Source organism: Triplophysa rosa, linkage group LG14 (genome assembly GCF_024868665.1).
Source record: "Triplophysa rosa linkage group LG14, Trosa_1v2, whole genome shotgun sequence".
Taxonomy (NCBI): Eukaryota; Metazoa; Chordata; class Actinopteri; order Cypriniformes; family Nemacheilidae; genus Triplophysa; species Triplophysa rosa.
Window position 1 is genome coordinate 9,831,940 of NC_079903.1, and position 25,501 is coordinate 9,857,440.

General features: G+C 37.1%; 1 protein-coding gene across 2 annotated transcripts in view; it reads right to left on the reverse strand.

Annotated features, from left to right (window-relative positions):
- numbl (NUMB like endocytic adaptor protein) overlaps nt 1-25,501 on the reverse strand; it is a 62,939-nt gene that overhangs the window by 32,308 nt on the left and 5,130 nt on the right. The window contains exon 1 of one of the 2 annotated variants that reach the window (XM_057351440.1): nt 2,194-2,497. The exons of the other annotated variant lie outside the window; for it this stretch is intronic. Coding sequence (XP_057207423.1) covers nt 2,194-2,234 — 41 coding nt within the window. The 5' untranslated portion in view covers nt 2,235-2,497. Of the gene's footprint in view, nt 1-2,193; nt 2,498-25,501 lie in introns of those variants that run through there. 2 annotated transcript variants of the gene reach the window in all.

The following is a 25,501-nucleotide window of genomic DNA, read 5'->3' on the forward strand; positions in this document are numbered from 1 at the left end:
CAAACTCAGCATGGAGAGCGAAACGTATGCGCTCTGTAGCTGGAAAACAATCATTATTTTGAGTTTATTTCTGTCAAAGGCAAGAACATTGTTGTGCATTGTCTGTCATGTGGAGGTAAGCAAAACCCTCTCTCCCGCAAAAAACAACCTGAAAGGGCAGTACAGCATGGTTAAACTTCTGGAGAAAGTAACGTCACCGGCACGGAGAGCAATGAATCAACTTCTACTGTCCAGTGCCAGGCTGCTATTAGCAACATGTTATGTTTTGTCAGACTAGGTTTTGCTGCTCTAACGCTGTTATATTTGTTAAATGATGAAGAAATCATCATAGAAATATGCAGAAGCACTAGTTAAGATATACAAGTTATAAGAAACTAAGGAGAGACTTTTTACACTATGGAGTATGCAGGTTTAGTTTTTAATACTAGTAGTTAACATATGAAAAAATGTTTTAAGTTAAAATGTCAATGAGTTTCATTATTATTATTATTTATGACAGGCTTTAGTATGGAATAAGCAGAAATAATGTATTAAAATAATTAAAGACAGAGTATGCACTTCCCAATAAAGTTTAGTCTTGAGAAGGCTAAAGAGGTTATTTTGTGTTTTTGAGGGGTGGGGGGTAGTAATGTAACGAGTAGTGTAACTAATTACTTTTGAAATAAAGTAATCAGACCAGTAACTTGATTAATTTTAAAAGGAGTCATCAGTAATCAGTAATTTAATTACATTTCTAGAGTAACTTGCCCAACACTGCTCACAACATTGGTTGAGTTAGAAATTGACACGTCAGTCCCCTCAAACAGTTTTAGTCAGGTTTACAGAATATAATTTGGTAAAACAAAGATATGCATGTGACAACATTAGTTCCCAAGCTGGAAAAACCAAGCCAGTAAAACTATTCGGTTGTTAAGTGGTGACGTAAGGAATACCGTTTCCGGGTCCAAGCATCTATTCATTTCAAGCGGGGCTACAGCTTAAACAGCTGTTAATTACTACTGTTTACTCACATCGCATATTTAAGCGGAGCATTTATTAACTCACAGTTATTGATGCCGGCGATTCCATAATCATGGAGACTGTAGTGTATCTACAGTCTCCATGATTACGGAATCGCCGGCATCAATATTTGAATAAATTATGAAAAATGAATGACTGACTGGCCATGTGGGATTTCGTTATGAAGACATAGGTTAGGATCATGGTTTTTACAGCTTTTACAGTTTTTACAGCTTGCCACGAGCATATATTAGCATTTTTTGTTGTTTGCTTATAGCCTCTTATTGAGGCGTTTGGACCCGGAAACAGTATGAGCTTCCATATATGGTGGTGCGTGACGTCAGACTTAACATCCGAATAAGCAGTTAACCTGGTTACACCAACAAAAGATTAGCCAACGTGGCCTAATATCTCCAAAACCGGTAGCCCCCGGCCCCTGCGGTTTGTGTTTCAGCAAATCCAGAACCTGAACCAATTCAGTGTCATTCCATTGATTCTCTATTTAACTAGTTCATGTCTTATGTAAATCATGTCTGGTTGTGATCAGGTTAACCAGAATCCAGCCATCCCACCTACACTCATCTCTTTCTTACCAATGAGTTTTGACAGCATATAAGAATAAACTCTTCTTACAAACCGATTAGTCGACCACCGTGACCAATTCTTTAGTCAAGAAATGGATTCTCTCACATCTTATGAGGATTCATGGATATGTTTTGTATAAGGTTGTTTGATATGAATGTTGTTCCAAAACCAACAAAAGACCTAAAAAAGATGTTCAGTCAATGCAGTGCACAGTGTAAGTGACCTATTTTGCTTTCTGCATATCGTGTGTGTGACTGTGGCCCTTTAAGGCCACCAGTGAGAGAAACTGACACAGGAATCCTCTCGGTCCACTGAATACTCACTAACAATGCCCGTCAAAAGAAGAGATAGGTCGTTATCTTGTTTTTGGACCGTCAAACAAAAACAGATCTGTTTGGTTGATATATTAATTTATCTATTAATCCGAGCCATATGGATTTACAGACCCATACAGACGCTTCATGGAAAGCTATTACCAGCCAGACACGAGCCTGCAGAATAAGCTTGGAAACTAATCTGAGAGTTTCATTTACCAGCAAAATATCTTAAAATAAATACAAATGTTGAGCCAAGACACAACAATTCGACCAAATATTCGCAAAACCTCACCTCCCGTCTTCTGTATCATCCATATCGCTGCTGAAACTCATCTTTGATGTCAGATGTGTTTAACGTCCCGAAATCGAACCAGAAGATGATGTTTCACAGTCAAAACTGTTGTTCGATGAAGAGCTAGAGGCAAAGCAAGGCTTAATATTCAGCACTGAGATCCGAGAGGAGGAGGAGGCAACCACACCTCCTCTTCAGAGATTAACTCGGCGGAGGCGACGACAACACATGCGCTCGGTCTCATCACCATATGAGCCCTCGCCCACTAAAACATGCGCTGACGCACGGAAACATGCGAATTTGGCTGGATGCACCGAGCTGCAGCCTCTGCAGAACAAATAAACTTTTTGTCTTTCCACAACACAGACAGTGAGGAGGATGAAGCGAGTGAGGGAGAGAGAGAGAGAGAGAGAGAGAGAGAGAGAGAGAGACATAAACAGATGAGGAGCGCGGGCGGAGGTGATTAGACTAGCGATGGTAATGACACACTTTCAAGCGCCCATCTGCACTGCTGGTTGTCTGCGTTTTTCTGCAGTTGGACAAGATCTAAAGTACAGGAGACAGACCTCCATCAAATCCATTGTTCTTTTTTCAGAGAGATTAGTTTGGTATGTAATTGTACACAAAACACTCGTAGAAAAGCACACACTTGCATCAAAAAAAAAAGAAAACCTTGAATGTATTTTTAACGTTTGAATTTTTGTTTTGCTGTTCGGAAATGTAAACAACAAAGCTTCCTTTAGCATCTGTGATGAATTATAAAAACATTTATGTATGCTTAGACAAGCAGCTACAATAAATAATGTAACCCTCAAGTCGTAATCCAAATGATTGTGATTATAAAATGCTCACAGACGCCACCACAATGTCGTAATGACTAGCAGGAAAATGCGGATGTCCCCTAAACCCTGAGTCAGCCAATGTTTCAAAAGTGCCAATGAGCCATTTCGGGGAAATTGAATGGGCTATATGCATGCGTGACTTCCGCGTTTCACGTTCAGAACCCTTGGCAGTTTCCAATTTTCAAACTTTAGTTAGTGTGTAATGTTGCTGTTAGAGCATAAACAATATCTGCAAAATGATAAAGCTCAAAGTTCAATGCCAAGCAAGATGTTGTCTTTAACAGAAGTCGCTTTCAAGGACAGCCCTTTACTTGTACATGATGTCACTATTCCGAGTTTTTGAAAAACCTCCACCCAAAGGAATACACCAAAAAAGGGGCGAGGCCTTCCTTAGCGAAGAGCCGCTGGAGTAGTGTTTGGTTATCAGAGATTGTAAACATTTGACTGAGCTGAGCGCTCAATTACTTTCACTTTCATCACAGTCCTACAGCTGGTAATAAGAATTCAGCGACACACATTCTAAGATAACCAACGGTCAAATAACAGCTTCCATGACTTTAACATCGGCTGTGAAAGCTGTTCTGTGTAACACACTGATATTGTGTGCGTGTGCCCATACCTCTAAAACACTTCTATGAAACGTCCTTTGAAGTCCTGCTTGCAAATGTCTCCTAGTCAATCTGCTTGTTTTATTATCCAACTCGGGTCCAATATAAAAAGGCAAAACTAACGCTTCTGTTATTAGTGTTAATTAATATAACCGGTCTGACCCAATCGGTCCAGTGTCATTTCCCTCGCCCAGGGTATCTGCAGGTTTCTGAGAGTTAGATTTAAGACCTTTTTAATACCGTGCAGAATGAAATTTAAGACCAATTTCATAGCAACAAATTTGCACTTCCCCATGGCTAAAGTGCCAACTTTTCTCCATGTGGTAATGTCCAGTCCACTCACCTAACGAACCCCCCGCGAATGTGTTCTTTGTTAGTTGGTTCCACCTATTTTGTTCTGCGTGACAAATAGACGTACATAATTTTAAAACGAAAATAAAATCCTCTTTACAGTCTGCATTTCTAAGACCTTGGAAATGCGGATTTAAGACATTTTAATGCTAATTAAGGCCTTATTTTGACATCATGGAATTTAAGACTTTTTAAGACATTTTAAGGATCTGCCGACACCCTGCTCGCCATAGTAGGGAAACAATTGCGATCTCTAACAAAGATTGACGTTTGCACACCCGTGAACCTCCGTTACCCTTCGATCGATCTGCATGTTTTTAACTGATGAAGTGAAGTTGACGCCATTGAAGTGAAGTGAAGTGAAAGCGACCTATTTGTCAGGTATGGTGACCCATACCCGAAATGTGGCCTCTGCTTTTAACCCATCCAGAGATGGGTTACAGCAAGCAAGCTGTAAGTCGTGCAACCTTACGCACAGCACGTCGTGAACACACGTACGCCCGGAGAAGTGGGTAGCTATCACTGCAGCACCCGGGGACCTCAGTCGTTACCCGCCGGCCCTGAGATTCAAACCGGCAACCTTCTGGTCACGAGTCCGATTCTCTAACCATTAGGCCACAACTGCCCCTGAATTGTTACTGTTTATTGCTAAAAGCCAAAGCTTATGAATACACTTGCACTTAGAGGGGGACCGACCAATCACAACAGCCTGAGAAGCATAAGCTCGTTGATATGGTATGGGTGGGACATCTTCAGACACACGCTCTAAGCGGGGAACCAATCACGACAGACCCGGTCAGCTTTACCAATCAGAGCGTTTTGGAAGGAGGGACTTTATATAGACCGGAAGAAATCCAGTCGTTTTGTTAGAAGAGGGACAGTGGTGAACAATAGACTTGAAATATGTGAAATATAAATTGTTTTTTTAACTAGAAACATGAACATCCATTGTTAAACACCCAAAAAACATAATCAAAGCTTCAAAAACAGCAAAAGAATGGCTCCTTTAAAGCAGAGAGAAATGAAAAATTAGAAAATAGTTCAATTTAGCAGATGCTGTACATTACGACACACAGCAGTTGTATATAGAAGTGCTGTTCTACCGTATTTGAAATGATACTTTCATAAATTAAAATTTCGTTATAACATTCAAATATGGTAGAACGCCACTTCTGTATACCACTGCTGTGTGCCGCAATGTACAGCATCTGCTAAATTGAACTAATCGTTAAACGGCAAAATCAACAAATATGAAAAAAGCAAAGTGAACTTTTGCACTTACTAGAGGAATGATCACAGAGGCACTTAACAATGCTCACAATGCTTCTTACTAGGGATGTGCATGAATATTCGAACATTTGAATATTCGATCCGCAATAACTATTCGAATATTAAAAATGCTATTCGAATATTCCTATTTTTCATAAGAATAAAACTGCGTCACCACAAGGTTAAGTTACCGTTACAGAAGACCTTAGAGTCAGGTCTTATTTAACGCTTCTTCACTTCTTCTGTAATGATTTTTTAATGTACAGAAAATATAAAAAATCATTTGTATGTGTTCCTAAATCTTTGTTCACTCAGATTGCAAGCTCGTTTAAATATTTTAAGTTTACACACTGGATGCCCAGATCGCGTTTTATGCTCGGCTCACATCACCATATTAAAATGTTTCAAAACTGGTGAGCCACAGAATTCGTTAACATTACATTAGGTATAAAAATATCAACGTAATATTAAATGATTAACAATAGTTCATTTATTACCATTACTTGTTTGCAGCGGTTGTTCTTAGTAAATTCATATTCGTTCGTTAAAAATATATTAATTAATGCTAATTTCAACAACTTGAAACATGAAAATGTACATTTCACTGCAACAAATGTTAATGAATTTGGCCTTAACATAAGACTGGCACATTTTTATATACCTAAAAGCAAGAATTTTCCTTCTAGAAGTTCAAATAGGGTCGTCGCCTTCAAGTTACAGCCTGTAAATAAATTCGCACGGATGCTTTTTTTGTTTGTTTTAAAACGCGCTGTAATTCCTTACCTTAGTTGAAATAAATAGGCCTACCTTATTTATTGATGCAAATCCAATGCAAAGCTAAACAAGACAGACACTCACCGTGAACGACAAAGAAAACAATATTTATATAAAGATGACGGTCACGTAATCAGGGAATCAAGCACTATGGCTCCGTCTTTGTTGCGGGGTATTTTTTAGGATCTTAACAGTCGGCATGAGATATCAAGCCCATTTACTTTATTTATTATCAACATTATAAACAATAAAGCCAGATATTCTTGTCAGATCTGCGTTTTGTTTCCGGGAGTTAGAGAAGAGCAGCGTGTTTTCTCTGCTGTCGGCTTGTTAACCGTCGGCTTGTTGAACAGACTTTCACCAGAGTAAAATAGACCTATATGCTTGTTTTTCTTATCAAGAACATGTAAAACAAAATAAACAAGATAACCATATATCACAGACTGTCAAATTTTTTTTCGTTTTGTTAAGTCCGTTTTCTGCAGTTTTTATGTATTTTTTATGCAATTTTTATGTATTTTTCTATTTTTTCAACATAAAAAACGATATACAGGATATAATATTAATGCATTATGAATATTTAATGATAATTATAAGCTTGATGTGAAATTGTGACTAAATAAAAACATAACAAATTACGTCATTATTAACTTAATTGAAATAAACCAATATTCGAATATTCGTTTTTTATGAGCTCAAATATTTGAATATGAAATTATTGAAAAATGCCCATCCCTACTTCTTACTAAACACATCGTTATCAGTTGGTGAAAAATCCTCTTAGTGCTATGAGAGCATAAGTGACCTAGCTGTCAGAGATTTTAGCGGAAGTACGCCATCGCCCGGTGTGCATATACCTTATTCTCTGGGGCGGGGTTCTCTTGAGGCGCTTGTCAGCATGCACAGTAACCGAAGCGACTTCAAAAAAGTCAGTGTAATTTAAGGTTATGAATCAAATGTTATGGTACAGTTCATGTAAATTTTAAATGCTGTTCCTAAATATGTTGTTTAATTGGGTTTTTAGCCAGCAATTGTAGAAAATCAGCATTTTCCATTCACGTCTTCTTTGAATTACGTAACAACTGCCCTAACTGCCTGGAGGCGCGTTGCAAACATGGCCGCCGAGTGGCACGAATTCTGTAAACAGACTTTGACGTAGATGAACAAAAACTGTAAAGCCAATCAAATCAGCATCGCTAATCAGTGAAAATTCCCATAATTCTCCGTGGAAGTAGAAAAATGAATTTAACTTCATTGCCCTAGCGATAAAAATCCTTGTCTTATCAAAAAATAAATATTTATTTTATTCTGATCAAAATCCCTCATAATTGGACAATTCGTAATTACAACTTCCAACTTGAAGCAGAATAAGAATTCTCTTAAAGGGGATAGTTCACCCAAAAATAATTTACTTAACCGCATGTGATTCGATTCGAAACAAGGAAAATATTTCATATTTTCTGCATAACACAAAATAAGAAATGTTGAGGAATGTTCGTAACCAAACAACAATGACCCCCATTGACGTCTATTTTATGGACACAAATCCACTGGGACATTTCTCAAAATATCTTCTTTTGTGTTCCAATAAAGTAATACAGGTTTGGAATGGCCTGAGAGTGAAATGATGAAAAAAACGTATATTTGGGTCTATATTTTAAAGTGGTCATATGACACGGCTAAATTTATTTTTTTTTTTTTTTTTTTTTTTATTTTATTTTTTTTTTTTTTTTTATGTTAAAAAACGGTATTTTCCACATACCGTGCATGTTTGTATCTCCTCTTTGCCCCGCCTCTCTGAAATGCGCAGATTTTTAACAAATCTCATCGCTCTGAAAAGCGAGGTGTGCTATGATTGGCCAGTTAACCAGTGCGTAGTGATTGGTCGAATACTGCAAGCGTGTGATGGAAATGTGACGCCTCTTACCATATTTGGAACATCAGGTTCCAAAGCAATTGTACTGACAGGTACGCCCACCTTACTTGTGTATACATTTGGGCGGTTTTAGTCAAATCATACCACGTACTGACGTAGATTTTACATGCATGGGCAACTTACAACACACCAAAGACACAGAAAAACACGTATTCGTGCCATATGACCCCTTTAATACAGCTGTCTCAGGTTGACTATATAATCCTTATCTTTCAAATCATGTTATCAACATTTTTTTCTGAATTTGGGCAGTCTCTTGACCGGGCTGACTGGTGGAGATTCTCTATGGTGCTAAATTGATCACGCTTTGTTGACTGAGTTTGTCCTAAATTCTCATGACCCACATGAGAGTCCACCAGCAGGACTGGGTCACTGTATTCACATGGACATTTAGGCAACTAAACATGACCTGTATTTTGTTATATTGTTATATTTGACTCTTTTATTGTTTATTTATTGTTATAACTCTGACTTGAAGGAAGCGTCACATTCCTACAAAAACTTGAAGATCACATTCCTACAAAAACATAACCCTATAAATCTCTTATATATACAGTATATAACAGCAATGTAAAATCTTCTGGTTTTAGCATGTAATTAACTGAGCAACGTTCTTAGTACATAAACGTATTTGTTAGTATATCTATGTGTAGCAACAGTTCACCATAAGAAAAAGTAAAAATTCACGCAGAATGAATTATCATTCCATCCGATGTGTGACATCCTTTCTTCATGTGAACACAAACAATTTTATACAATAAAATGTAATTTACTTGTCACCCAACACGCTAAATCTCCAAAAACACATCTGAAGAAGAAGAGTCATATACATCTGGGATGCATTAGGGTGAATACATTATTGGAAGATCTTCATTTCGGAGAATTAAATATATGACTTCGGTGTTGCCCTTAAAGTTGAGCTACAGAAACACTTGTTAGTAAGGATGCAAGTCTAACAAAGTCTTATCTCTGATATAAAAATAAGAAATACCTAGTAATGTCTAGTAACATTAACTTGTTGCTTGCTCAAATATACATTCTGTGCTGCTCTTATTGAAAGCATGGTTCAGGTTTAGGCCAAACACCAACGAATACATTTTCTCTGCCCTGTTCTTTTACCTCTCTGAATCAAAGATGGTCATGTTTCCTCTCTAGAGGGTGAGAGACAGCAGGATCAGATTTATGTGGATCGACTGTAAGAGTAGTGTACTACAGACATGAAACCACAATGATTCAGTAACACATTGCCCTCTACCTGCACAGAGAGGCAATCCTTCAGTATCATGTATGTCTGAGAATATACTGTAGAATGCACTGAAATCATTGTACAATTACATAAAAAAGGGTTGTCACAACATCTAACTACATGATTTTATGATTATCATGGCCAAACGAAAAAGAATGAAAACCTTATCACAATATCTATTGAAATGCTTTTTTTAAATAAATAATGCGGTCAGTCAAATTCATCCTTAATTTAGTTTCATTTGTTTTAAACAAAATAATATATTTTGAGAAATGTCTCAGTGGTTTTGTGTCCATACACAAGTCAATGGGGTCCAATGTTCTTCAAAATATCTTCTTCTAAGTTCTGCAGAAGAAATGAATATCATACAGGTTTGAACAAATAAAAATTTTGGGGTGAACTATCCCTTTAAAGTGTCTAAGTAAAACCTCCTCGTTTTCCACGTCATGCGCACATTTAAACGGCAGCGCTTCAACTAATCCCAGCAGAGGTCTGGGACACGCCGGCTCTCCTCAGTTGCCCTGCATCCAGTTTCATCACCATGGAGGAGAGCCCCCAGGCTCACGCAAACACAATGGCCCTGCCTGCTTATTTTCAGAGCCTGAGGACATATAAACAGCCCATCTGATGCTGAAAAACCAATATCAGACCAGTATAGTAAAGGCCCAAGGCGCGCCAGAGCGAGTCGTGTTACTGGTTGGTTGTCTTTCTCACTTCGCAGCATCAGTCGATTTTGTTCTTTCAGGCATCGGTGATGAAATCTTTGCCTCAAACTACTCATTACCTTGTCTTTCTATTGCCATCTGTTTACACGCGTCACTCTTTCTCTCTGGTCATGACTGGGGTCCCTGTTGGGTTTGATGGGAGACCCAGAGTGTAAACACCCAGAGGTCCGTCACGCTAAGAATTCTCACTGTTCGTCATACCTCACTCCAATCTACATCAACACCCCCCACCAACCACCACCTCTTTCGGCTGCTTGGCAACCAGCTCCCATGGCAACCGCTCCTACAAGTGTATGGGGTGAGTACCAGTGCCTGATGGGAAGATGAGACTATGAAGTAAGCAGCAAGTGAAGCGGACTCTATAGGTCTCTATCCAAACCCTTGAATGCAGCTTTGATTGTTCTGACTGTTTGATAAAGGAGAAAAAATTAGAGTCATAATTTAAGTCTGTAATCAATGAGAAAATTTTTAATTATTAAAAAGTATCAAAAAAGTGGTCTAGATGAGCTACATTAAAGAGACAGTACACCCAAAAATGTAAATTCTGTCATCATTTACTCACTCTTACATTTTTCCAAATCTGTATCAATTTTTTTCTGTCGAACACTAAAGAAAATATTGCAGCTGTCCTTCTGAAACCTTGTGCCTCCATTATTTTTTTGCCATAAATTATTATTAGTCATCCTTTATGTTTGTCACTGGGTTTTGAAAATATCTAACCACAAAAAAATATTAAAAAGTGCTTGTCAACTTTGACAACACCGTATTTAATTGTTTTAAAAGTGTTTTTCCTGAAAAAATATTCCAAATTCGGAAGGACGTTGCAATATTTAAAAAAATGTGGGAAACCATACAGTTCTGGGGCACCATTGACTACCACAGTCATTTATTTTCCTACTATTGTAGTCAATGGTGCCCCAGATCTGTTATGCTACAGGTACAAACATTCTTTCAAATGTGTTGAACAGAACAATAAAATGTATACAGGTTTGGAACAACTTGAATGTTAGTAAATGATGACAGAATTAACATTTTTGGGTGAACTTTAATAAATCTTTCAAGCAAATGACTTTAAACAGACTATGTCTTTATCTAGTTCTTAAATCAGTTTGACATCAAACATCAGAATTATGTAGACAATTTTAAAATATAAAAAATGATTTTTAGGTATATTGAAATCTCAACCGTTAACAGCAAACTGTAGTGCCGGCTTGAGATGGAAAAAATTCTGAGAGGGAGATACCTCTCCATCACAATTGAGAAACGAATGAGAAGTTATTCGTGACTCCTTCCTATGGGCACAACTATCAGACTTGCAGACGCATGTTGGTGTGACGTCTCAAGTCGGTTCTTCCGAGGTTCCAGTTAACACTGAGTCACTAAGTGAAAAGGAGGACAAGCCCACAGATGGCCCACAGCAGGGCAGGGACGTGCCACATGGCTCCTAGACAGCTAGTGGCATCCAACACAGGGAGCAGAAGTGGACAACTTTGTTATGCTAATGGTGGGGGACAGCTGCCTGGGGTCATGAGGCGAACTTAAAACGTAACTGCACGTGTGGAACGAAAAACCTGATGAACCTGTCATTACAGCTGACCCTGGTTCCTATTCAGGCAGCGGGTGCCATTTCTCGAATCTTCTGAGATTGCCTCTTTGTTGCATGAGTAATAAATCTGCTTAAATGTTTCACACTTTCCAACATCGGGTTGTGTCGATGAAGCGGTTTTCATAATGCATTACCGTAAGAAAAACCACAGATGAAATCTTTTTAATATCTCAATTATTTCTCTTAGACATCAATGAGGTTAAAAGGAGGGAAAATGGAACCTTGTATCCTGCATCTCAGATATTTATCTGGAAAAAAGACCAAGAAATCTCATAAATGTCTACAGAGTTTCAGAAAAGATCTAACAAACTGAGCATAAATCAACATTCAAGTCAACACTATTGAAGACTTCAACATGAACTCATCAAATTTATCCAAATTCAGATTATTTTATATACAACCTACATATATTTTACATACTCTTAATATTTAAACAACCGTCTCATCTGTTTGTTTCTATTTTATTCTCTCCTATTTTGGTAGAAACATCTGAGACTAAGTTGATGCTTAAATGAAACACAACCGAGAACTTCACCAAATCTCGTGAGCTATAAAAAAGCATCTTCTGAGCATTACAATTTTCCTCTGGGTTGGGTTGTGCATTGCATCACAGGGCAGAGACAACAGCGAGGTCTGACAGGAAAAAAGTTTTAAAGGAACATAAAAATGCAGTCAGTTCAGCATGTACTGCTGTTGTCTGTACTTAATGCAGTCTGTCTATGAGAAGAAACCATTATCCCATCAGGCAATGCCTGGAAACATTATCTCAAAATAAACCGGCCAAATCTTCCAAAAATATCTGTTCGCAAACCTGCCGTGTCCTTCAACAGTCCAGAATAAGAAGTAACCATCGGCTGTTATTTTCAGACAGAATTGATTGTGTTTTCAGTAGTGGCTTGGCTATAGCGTGCAGGCCTTGCTCAATATACTCAATGACCTTCGCCGGACAAATACAACGTATCGATTCAAACTAAAAGGCAGCGAGAGTCCAGCAGATAGAATGAAATTAGTTTCCCGTGCTAGACGACAGTTATCGCCACCTTTCAACTTGGCGGTGAAAGACTTGTCATTTAAGCTCTAAAAGTTCACCTTAGCGTGAGTGTTTAGGTTGTTAGGAAACAAAGCCCTGTGAGAGAAAGAGGCCCTCTGACAAAAACCCATTCAAACAGGCGGAGATGTTTCCTGTAAACGTTCCCAGCTTGATAAAAGCAGGAATGGATTGAGTTAAATTGCCATCTGGGCGTCCCGGAACATTTTCGTTGCCCATGGGTTTGCTTCTTTATGGCTCAGGAGACTTGAGGAGTTTTTATTTAGGTTTTATTGAACTATCAGCTTAGTGCCAGTCAAGTTGAAGTTCTTCTAAGCAATAAAGCAACCAAATGATTATTGGCATACAGTAATTTACTGTAAGTCTTGTCAGTAAGACTTTGTAGGTTTTACGTAATAGAAAATGTTTTTATTTCCCAGAGGACATGGAGCTGTAATGTAGTAAAATGTTTGTGTTCATGTTGAACAGCGCTCACATTTTTCTAGGCACGTCGGCGCCTCATCCAGATGGAAATAGTTCAACTTTTCAGAGTTCCGCACCTCGGGTCATTTGACTAGCGAAAGCGGCGCACGGTTTTAGACGAGAATGTGAATTGGCCCTAACTGTCCATTTGCTCTCCATTTAATCTCACTGATGTTATTAGGGTTACTTCACCCAAAAATGAAAATTCTGTCATCATTTACTCACCTTCGAGTTGTTTCAAATCTGTATAAATTTCTTTGCTCTGATGAACACTAGGGCTGTGCAAAAAGATCGATACATGTAACTATCGCAATATCTTTTTTCTGATAGTGTATTGATAGTGATACCTCTAATATCGATCATTTTTTAAAATCATGTCATATACATACGGCCGAAAATAATTAAGTGGACGCGAGCATATTGTAAACTACAAGAACGCTTGGAGCTCTCAGAGCTGATGTGTTGGTGTGCTTTGGTTTTCAAAATAAGTCATGGAGTAATGAGTTCTATCAAATAATGCTGTTTGTAGGCTTCGCAAGTCATGACACAAGTCACTTGGCTACTGCATGGCATTAGACAAAATAACAATGACATTTATTGTGCTTTCACGGATGTGACACCAGTACATTTACAGCACGGATGAACCAGAGGTTTTATTCTGCCCATGTTCAGTGTTTCAACTGTAATGCACCACAACAGCCAAGTGACTTGCGTGAGCCACCTTATTCCCCTGTGCTACCCACTTGAGGGGCGCAATCCACAGTTTGAGAACCCAAACCTCTGATCTAAAGGTTCATGCATCACACATCATGGCCACTCTGCAGAGGTAAGGGATGTTTTTACACTTATCCTTACAGAAAACCCCCGGTGGTGCACAGCATGTTGTATTTCTAGCTCTACTTTTTACATTTTCTATTTAAAGTATTGCAATATATTGCAAATGTGTATCGTATCGAAATACATAGCAATATATTGTATCGTGACCCATCTATCATGATATGTATCGTATCGGGAGGCACTTGCCAATACACAGCCCTAATGAACAGAGAGAAAGATATTTGGAAGAATGCTTATAACCAAACAAATCTTGCCCCCCATTGACTCTCATAGTAGGAAAATTTACAGTATCGTTTTTTTTTTGTTCTGTTGAACACAAAAGAAGATATTTTGAAGAATGTAGGACAGCAAACAGTTCTGGGGCACTTTTGACTTTTTGACTTGTATTTTTTCCTACTATGGGAGTCAATGGGGCAAGATCTTTTTTGGTTATACGCATTCTTCCAAATATCTTTCTCTGTGTTCATCAGAACAAAGAAATATATAAAGATTTGGAACAACTCGAAGGTGAGTAAATGATGACAGAATTTTCATTTTTGGGTGAAGTAGGCCTATCCCTTTAAAGGGATAGTTCACTCAAAAATGAAATTCTGTCATCATTTATTTACCCTTACATCATTCAAAACCTCTTCATAACTCTTTCTACTGTGGAACACAAAAGAAGTTATTTTGAGAAATGCCTCAGTGGTTTTGTGTCCATATCATGGAAGTCAATGGGCACCAATGATGTTTGGTTATCACAATTCTTCAAAATATCTTCTTTTGTGTTCTGCAGAAGAAAGAAAGTCATACATGTTTGGAATGATATGAGGGTTAGCAAATGATGAAATCATTTTCATTTTTGGGTGAACTGTCCCTTTAAGATCTCGTCTTATGGAGACACATGTGAGATATACTAAAGTCGATATGAGAATAAAATCTAACAAGCAAGAGACTAAAACTACCATTTACAATCCATTTCATCACACTTAGAATATACAGGTGAGGTGTTACAGAGATGTTTTTTTTCCTTACAACAGAAGCGAGAAATTCTTCTACATCTTAATCTTTAAAAATATAGGTCTTTCATAATGTCAGAACAAGACAATTGTAAGGATTTGAGCGGGGCCAGCGGGTGGGCACGCAGGGATTAAAAGCGAGAATCACAGATGGCCACCGCGTCTCATCTTTCAATGGGCCTCAGCAAATAATTAGCAGAGGTATGCTGTGTTTCTTTTGTCAGCACGTGTGTCTGTCAAACACGAGCGTGTGTCAGGAACAATGGCGGAAATACAAAGGCCTACTGCCCAGCCTCCTGCCACTACAAGTGCTGTGAATTGCAAGGCATGCGCAACTTGAACAATAACAAAAGGGGGACGGGTACTGGGTGGCATCAACTCAAGGCCGGTTCTTAGGGCATCTGTTTAAAAAGCTTTACCAGCCATATTCTGTCCGTATTTCTGTCAAATTGTTTAAACAAGTTCCTTATCAAAATTCAGTAGGGAGTGTGTGCACCTGTCAGAATACCTTACTATAAAAAAAGACATATTATCTAAATTCAGTGTTTTACATTTGTGATCCTTGAGTACCTGAGCAATGTACCAGCTTTCGCAGAAGTCCAATCAAAGTAGAAATTTTGTTTATAATCAACAAAATAAAATTTGTAGAATCAACCTCATATTTAAATCTTGGTTATGGTCGTCTCTCGGACCCCAAAACAGATGGGTCTAGCGCAGCCCAATTCCAATGTCATAAAAGGGCGTGACGCACCGTTTTTGCGCGTATGCGTGGTGAATGCGTATGGAAGCAGGGGTTAATTCGGTGGAAGGGAGGTCACTCCAAAAGAAACGTCCATAAAAAGAGCTTAACAGCTGGGACAGATCTACAGGGATTCAGAGTCGGCATGGGGGAGGGGAGTGTCAGAAGAGAAATGGGACAGGGAAAAAATCAAGATGGGTAGACGGGCCACCTTTCTAGCGTCCTGACAGGGGTCCTTTGTTGCGGCAGCTGGTTACACGGAGGTCAGACCAGCTGTGCTTCCACTGACCCCCTTTCCCTCCTACCTCGCTCCGCTCTCTGACCAAACACAGGCAGCTGTATGGAGGAGATGTTCGGGGGTTCAGTGCGTTTGGGGGAGGAGATCCATGCAGTACCCATGTCTCACATAGTTGTATACCGTATGTATACCATGTCTACCTGGTAGATCTACCTGCTTGCCTTCTACATATTGGCATCAGCCATTAAAGAAGCAGTTCACCCAAAAATGAAAATTCTGTCTTCATTAACACCCTCAAGTTGTTCCAAACCTGTGTCAATTTCGTTGTTCTGCTAAACACTAAGAAAGATATTTGGAAGATAGTTTGAAACCAAACAGTTCTGGGCAGGGTCGGCCCTAGCAGGGCTGTACGGTGCTACAGAGGTCTAAAGTTTTGTAGCACAGCCCAAACAGTTGTGGCACAAGTATTAATCGTCTGTTATATTAGAAAAAAATATACACATTCAAATATTTATGTGTAGTTTATCACAAATAGGCAGGTAACGGACGAAGGACATTAATGTTACAGTTGGGTAAATTAGGGCCATATAATTGAGTTTTACCCACATTCCTTTTTCCGATTTATTTTTTCTGAGTTTTGTGTTTTCCATTCTTTTACTATACAATAATTATATATTTTTTCCACATACTGTAGTCTAGTCTACTAATATTTTATTTACAACAGTAAACTGCAGTAAAATTCCTCCTTTTACAGATACAATGGTGTTTTTAATATATTATTTTATACTATATATATATATACAGTATATATATATATATATATATATATATAAAATATTAATTTAGTAAATATAAGTATACTCTAGTGTTTATAGTTTATCAATTTACTGCTAGAATACTACAATTTATTATAGTAAATATTATAATACAATACAGCGTTTTTAATCTGGATGTTCAAGTTTACCAGACTAAAGAGTGTGTGGTTGACAATATATTTTCAATAACAGCAAAATGCTTATGAAATAAACACTCAGATCAGCTCTGGAGATGAAGTTCATGTGTTCATGTCCTCATACAGAGACGCAGACAAATGAACAAGCGTCACGCGCGTGTACTGTGCAGCTCATTCACGCAAAACAAGCAGGTGACAGCATATTTAAAAAGCCGGATGGCGCCTCTGCTTTTCCTTTCCTGTTTCCACATCTCGGAAATCGCAGGGCTCTAAATATGGACAACTAAGATAGCGGTGCATCATTGATTTACATCACACACAAACAAGCACCGCGGCAAACACACCTCACAAAAACAAGCAGCTCTGTCTAAAACACGTGCAAATTTGTATCGCACGCGTGCTATACTGGTACATTTATTCTCAGCACAGACAGATTCTTGCCTAGCATTTTGGGGGCCCTAAACTGATTTCAAAATGAGGCCCCCCATCATCTAATGTACACAACATACTAACCTTACACAGATTATATCACACTGACAATCTGAAATTAACAACACAATATAATTCCAATTTGCATGCTACATCAATGTAACTATAATACATACAACATAACTAAGAAAGCTTAAACTGTGCAATCTTTTTAATCAAAAGAAATATCTTACACGCAGAACGTCAAAAGTAATAACATGCACTACAGTAAATTTGTACTGTATTTGTAAATGAATAAATAAATCTTTAAAATAAAATTCTAAAGACACCAGCATTCCAATTACAGATTAACAAAAAAATGAATAGTTTATTTCCAAAATAATAAAATCATGTTTTTTTATGGTGCATTCCAATTAATATAAATCGAAATGCAGTTGGTTTGTTTTGATTTAAGCCATATTAACAAAAAAATACAGCAAACTAACACAATAAAACACAATAAAAACATAACGTAATAAAGAACATGGTTTTTGAACATTTTTAAAAGCAGCGTTATCTCATTTTGGAAACAAACTCTTCAAATATAAAGTACCTTTACAAAACAACATTTCACAATAGTGCAAATGAACCTGATACTGTAAACGAATAAAGTGAATTTTGCCATCAAGGCATCTCCTACTGTTACCAAGGTCTAAATTCTTGCCCGTCTTGTAAAGTGAATTTTGCCATCAAGTAGGGGTGTAACGATACTTCGTATTACGATATTTCGTTATGCAAAAATGTTACGATGCGCATCGTAGAGAGATGGGGATATTTTAGGATATGTTTAATTCTAATTCTAAGTGGTTTACAAAGCGTCATATTTTCTTTCACAATCGCCGTTAAAACACAGCAAACTTGAAACTCATTACAAAGGCAGCACAAACGTTTTTAAATGTTAATTTATCCGCTAACGTGAGCTGCTGCAAGTNACTAAAACATATACAAATTACCTGCAGTACAATTTAATATTATTTAAGCAAATCTCAGTGTGAAAACCAGTCTACCAAAATTTCATTAACACACAAGTAAAATTTTACTGTAGTCTTGCAAGTGAGAAAAAAACAGACTAGAAGCTTTTCTATGACTGATAGTATTTTAATGGTGGCTTCAATTCACTCCTGATCAATTTACTTAATTTACAAGTATTTGGCGGTTGTATCATTGACAGGTAAAAGCCTAAACCTTAAATATATGATGACCCAATTTTTTCCTATGTTTTCCAAGAAAAAAACATAGTCTTGTATTCAGATCAATATGGTCGTTTCAATCGCTGAATCAAAAATGAATGAGAATTAAATGTCAAAGCTCAAAAACAGACAATTAATCGTCATAATCGCCAAAGCCCTAAAACAGACAATTAATCGCCATAATCGCAATGATTTATTAGACAATTAATCGTCAATCAAATTCCATAATCGTGACAGCCCTACATACAACATAACTAAGAAAGCTTAAACTGTGCAATCTTTTTAATCAAAAGAAATATCTTACACGCAGAACGTCAAAAGTAATAACATGCACTACAGTAAATTTGTACTGTATTTGTAAATGAATAAATAAATCTTTAAAATAAAATTCTAAAGACACCAGCATTCCAATTACAGATTAACAAAAAAATGAATAGTTTATTTCCAAAATAATAAAATCATGTTTTTTTATGGTGCATTCCAATTAATATAAATCGAAATGCAGTTGGTTTGTTTTGATTTAAGCCATATTAACAAAAAAAATACAGCAAACTAACACAATAAAACACAATAAAAACATAACGTAATAAAGAACATGATTTTTCAACATTTTTAAAAGCAGAGTTATCTCATTTTGGAAACAAACTCTTCAAATATAAAGTACCTTTACAAAACAACATTTCACAATAGTGCAAATGAACCTGATACTGTAAACGAATAAAGTGAATTTTGCCATCAAGGCATCTCCTACTGTTACCAAGGCCTAAATTCTTGCCCGTCTTGTAAAGTGAATTTTGCCATCAAGTAGGGGTGTAACGATACTTCGTATTACGATATTTCGTTATGCAAAAATGTTACGATGCGCATCGTAGAGAGATGGGGATATTTTAGGATATGTTTAATTCTAATTCTAAGTGGTTTACAAAGCGTCATATTTTCTTTCACAATCGCCGTTAAAACACAGCAAACTTGAAACTCATTACAAAGGCAGCACAAACGTTTTTAAATGTTAATTTATCCGCTAACGTGAGCTGCTGCAAGTAAATTATGTCGAAACAGTTAAATCTTTGTATGGAACATTTAATTACACCAATTAAATGAGTTAATCCAGATAGATTTTAGTAGACTAATACAGTATAATGTAGATTTCGTCGACTAAAAATAGACTAAAACTATGATAAATTGGGATGACTAAAACTAAATTGCATTTTAGTCAAAAGACTACGACTAAAACTAAATCAAAATTTGCTGTCAAAATTGACACTGATCTTAATTCTAATTTCAGTTAAGCCTTAAAATGTGAAAATTCTTTATTCTTTATAAATTCTTGTATGTGCAACAATATTCTTGTATGTGCAACAAAATAAGTTACTAAGTTACTGAAATTGTTCATATTTTGAAAATAAATGTTATTTGAATTTCATTTTCATTTTTGAATTTTGTTCAAAATATCGAGATGTGTATCGTATCGTGAACCCAGCATCGAGATATGTACCGAATCGTGAGCTGAGTGTATCGTTACACCCCTACCATCAAGGCATCTCCTACTGTTGCCAAGGCCTAAACCCTTGTCCGTCTTGTTTTTTTTGCTTGCAAAGTCATTTATTACATCATCATAGGATAGCTGGCTGCCAACCTCATGATTGATGCTAATAATGGCAAGTGCATTTAAACATTCTTGTGACACTAAGGATCTGCGGTAGGTTTTTATTAGTTTTTATAAGCTTTGACAAGCTTCGCTCCGCTGATGCCACTGTCACTGGGAGAGTACATTTACATTTAATCATTTAGCAGACGCTTTTATCCAAAGCGACGTACAAAGTAGGGGAAAACAATAGAAGCAATTTGTGCAACAAAAGAACAACAATGCAGCATAAGTGCAGTAAAAACTGGTCTCAGTCAGCCTATCACAGTATACGAAGCTAAGATTTTTTTTAAAATTTTAGGGGGGTATGAAAGTAGAAAAGAAGTAGACTACTAGAAGTAGAGTACATGAAATGCGAAGAGCTACCCAAAGATTTGGGTACAACTCACATAAATCTTTATCATTTGTTCTGCAAATGTCTCAGCAGATAAACTGGAAGCAAGACCAAGGCTGAGGCAGGGCCAAGACTGTCATGTGAGGAGGAGGTAGCTGGTGCACAAAATAGATGGAAAAACAGAAGTAAATTTGAAAGCTCATTATGATTATTTAGTATTTTTGTGTTAACTATAATATTTTGTATCATTTATTTTACTAATAAACCTTTGTACATGTAGTATTATAAATATAAAATCATATTTTTGTTGTACTTCAGTTTAGTGAGATCTATAAGAACTGACCTGCATTTTCATCAGCTGTTTGTGCATTCTTTGGAAAATACTTCAAAAGTGCCCCTAAGGTGCAAAACACACACACACACACACACACACACACACGCACGCACGCACGCACGCACGCACACACACACACACACACACACAGCTTTGGTTGACTATCCCCGTGGGGACAGTCCATAGGCGTAATGTTTTTATACTGTACAAACTGTATATTCTATCCCCTATCCCTAACCCTATCCCTAAACCTAAAGATCATAGAACACTTTTTGCATTTTTAGATTTGTAAAAAATATTGTTCTGTACAATTTATTAGCTTTTTTGCCCCTGGGGACCTCAATTTTGGTCCCCACGGTGACACGAGTCCCCATGTGTTGGTGTGTATTCAGGTTTAGGTCCCCACACACACGGTTTATGAGGGCTCTCCCTAGACATAATGATTTTAAAAACTATATATTCTATCCCCTTCCACACTAACCCTCACAGAACACATTAGGCATTTTTTTTTTTTTTTAAAAACACCATTTAGTATTATAGACTCATTGTCTTTCAGAACTCATTGTTCAATTAAACTTTTAATTAAAAAAAATTGTAATGTAATTACAATTAATTTGTAATCTTATTGTAATGGCAGTTTTTTCCCCATGGTATCAAAAATGGTCTCGAATATCGACATTTTTTTAGGTATCAAATCAAAGTTAGAAATTCCAGTATCTTGACAACACAACTGTATAGGCACTCAAGATTAATATGAGATTGGCAGAAACTATGTTACCTCATCTTTAAGCCCAGTCTGAATGCTGGACATACAGAATTAAGAAATTCGCAATATATTACAGTACTGAGAGAACATATTGGCCTGTGATGGTCAATGACGTGTAAAACGCATTCAGCACAAGAAATATTCTGAAAACATTATTACTAAAAATGCTTCTGCATTAGCCAGAAATGCTCCTTTAACTGTCAGCGATAGAAGCTGTTGAAATATTTACAAAGTGAAAGTATTGATCCCAGTATATTATGTACTAGCAGTCTGTTTTTAAAGCCCTGGCCTACTGACTGCAAGGCTTTGCTCATTGATAGACACCAGCCATAAAGTCAATTCCACATGAGTCTTTATAGTTTAAAAGTTCCCTTAAGAAAATTAACAATGGTTTATAGTAAAAGAATAGCAATGTTTTTGGAAGATTGATTTCCATTTGTATTACCATAGTTTTACTACAAATACCATGGTTAAACTATGCTTACTATAGAAAGGCAATGAAAAATAGCCACTTTTACACCACATAATTTCATTATGAATTAAAATTCTTCCTGCTGTGCAAATACAACATAAAGCAGGTACTTCTGGCAAATAGTTCTAGAACTATGAAATCGTTCCAGCGGTGTGAAAGCCCTAACTCTGTGGGTTACTTTGGTTTAACTATATAAATAACCAAAAGCTGTTTACTACAGTTAAACATGGTTCATTTTCTTAGAAGTCCAGTTCTGAATTTTAGCGCCATTGAGCATGAGGTTATGAAATGTAATGAATGGCTCAGTCCACCTCTTCCCCCTCCCGTCCGATGCACTACGGTGGCTGACACAGGACAAAAATGTCGTTATGTCTTTGCCGAAGGAGATAATGTATTTATGAAATGCGCTCTGTAGAGCAGTTTGTCCATTTAGGGCTACTGTAGAAACAACATGGTGAATTCCATGTAAGGGGACCCACGGTGTAAGCAGTTAGAAATAACTCATTCTGAGGTAATAAAAACATAACGCTTCATTATGTAAGGTCTTTATACACCTCTGAAGACATATTTATGTATATTTTATTGTATTTCAATCAATAGATCCTCCTTAATATCACACATTGCACCTTTATGGGATTCTATTATGAAAGTTAAATCATCACAGTGGCCACACAATGATGGCCCACAAAACAATGTTAGGAGCCCCAGCCCCAGAGACAACTGAGATAACACATTCAGATATTTAAATGAGCACAAAATGCAAACAACAGTTTCAATAGATCTGTTTTTACACTACATCATGTTCCCAGAAATGTGCAATGACAGCTTACGGGAACATTTAGAAAATGTAAATGTTTGCAACTGACATTCACACTGTGGGTTGTTAAAAGAAACCTCTTTGAATATTTGCATTTCAGACTGGTGATTTGAGCTTGTGTGTGTTTGTGTACACCTGGGTGTCTATGAAACTTATTTTCCTTAGTCGATACAGAGGGCACTCAAGACTTCACATGCAGGCTGGCAATAAACGCTTGTACAAAATGAAATTTCCATTCTGATTAAGTCTCAATGGAGCCTTACATCGCAAGGAGGAAATTTTGTGTCACTGGAAAGTTCCAACGTTGGCCTTTAGCGATTGAAAGGATTCAGTTAACCCAGCCAAAAATACAGACTACTAACAGTCGGCCCACAAACCTAAACTACAATACTGACAAAAAAGAAGCAGGATATCTCCTACAAGCAAAGCAGTTGCATTAGGGGTTGACTGAGATTCTGAATGGCCAACATTATGAGACTATGGATTATAGGGATTTGCATATTAATTATTTTGTAGTTGAGTACTCAAACACATTAAAACTCTTTGAGATTAATAATTGTGAAATCCAAGCTATAGTGTGTTTCATTTATAATATGTGGATTCAAGAAATAATGTTTCAAAACAAAGACTGTTAAAGTGTGTTGTAGAGAATCATGCTTATTTTCAGCTACATAGTACATAGTAGGGCTGCAACTAACGATTATTTTGATAGTCGATTAGTTAGACGATTATTATTTTCGATTAATCTATTAATCTGATAAAAGTCTAATTAGATCTTTTGCTTATAACCAAATCAGAAATGGGAAAAGTATACACAACTGAAATCATTAACCTTCTCCCAAAATGTTAGGGCTGTGCAAAAATATCGATGCATAACGCAATATTTTTTTCGATAGTGTATCGATAGTGATACCTCTACTATCGATAATTTTTTTTAAATCATGTCATATACATACGGCCAAAAGTAAGTGGAAGCGAGCATGGCGAAAAATATAAGATCGCTTCGAGCTCTCAGAGCTGATGTGTGGGTGTGCTTTGGTTTTCAAAATAAGTAATGGAGTAATGTGTTTTATAAAATAATGCTGTTTTTATGCTTCGCAAGTCATGACACAAGTCACTTGGCTACTGCAGTGCATTAGACACAAAGTTTATTAAGAAAAGTAACAATGACATTTATTGTGCTTTCACGGATGTGACACCAGCGCATTTACAGCACGGATGAACCGGAGGTTTTATTCTGCCCATGACACCCATCTTGCAACATAATAGTTTGTCACAATAATTACACTTACTTTTGTCTTTTTGTGATTTCGCAAAATGCAGCCACACTAGTGCGCCTTCCACGGTCCATCGTGTGAACTGACTTTTAGTATTCGAGCGGAAGGTTCTCGCAGATGGCTATGTCAGGTCAGTTGACTCAGGTCTTGACAGATAACATGAAAATTATGTGACCGTGCGGTCCGGAATCGTTAAGTGGAATCGAATTTTTTTTTTTTTTAAAGGATCCGATTCCTTTCTTATGGATCCGATTCCAGAATTGGAATCGAATTTCGATTCCCAACCCTATAGTTAAGAGTTACAGAAATTCATGTAATCATTAAAGAAATACTTTTATGACATAATTTTGAGTTTATGTAAAAATAAACAAATACAAACATATATTCTGATATTACGGTAGCAGACAGACCTTACTCTGCATTCTTCTTCCTATTTTTTCAATGTGTAAAAACATAATGAAAAGGGGAAAATAAAAAGCAATGAATGTTCCGGCCCTCCAGTTTGCAACCATTCGAATATTGTACTTAATTTAGGCCCCTAACAAAACAACTTTATTTTACTATACAAAAAATGTAACTTTGCAGTATGTACGCCACCTATAGTTCTAGGTTTTCAATATCAAGCAAAACCCTAATAAGTGCACTTTATTCTTAGGCAGGTATTTTCAAAAACATTTTGTAGCCTCACTCGAACTGATCAAAAGTGAAAGTGAGTGAGACCTCAAGCTGGCGAACAAGTGGTGCAATAATAGATGAGATGGGCTCAACGCAAGATGTATTGATTGGGGGTAGGAGGCTAATCTGAGCAAGACATGGACAGATGTGATTTAGCATACCGAGAAAGAAAAAGATTAAGGATTCCAACATTCCCCAAGAGCCATGCCATCATTACCCTTCACTCCTTTCTCTTATATCACATACTGAGGACAAATCCACTGTATAAAGATTCAATCATATTCATATCTCCATTCTTTCAATGAAGACCTATGATATCCTGGTTCCTTAAAGGGATAGTTCACCCAAAAATGAAAACTCTGTCATCGTTTACTTATTCTCAGGTTGTTCCAAACCTGTATACATTTCTTTGTTTTGCTAAACACAAAGAAAGATATTTGGAAGAATGCCAGTAACCAAGCAGATCTCACCCCCCATTGGCTCCCATAGTATTTATTTTCCCTACTATGGCAGTAAATGGGGGGGAGAATTCCTTGATTATTTACTCACCCTCATGCCATTTCAAGACTTTCGTTCTTCTGCACAACACAGAAGAAGACATTTTGAAGAATGTTGGTAATGGTAACCAAACAACATTGACCCCCATTGACTTCCATTGTATTAACACAAAACCACTGAGACACTTCTAGTTCAAGTAGC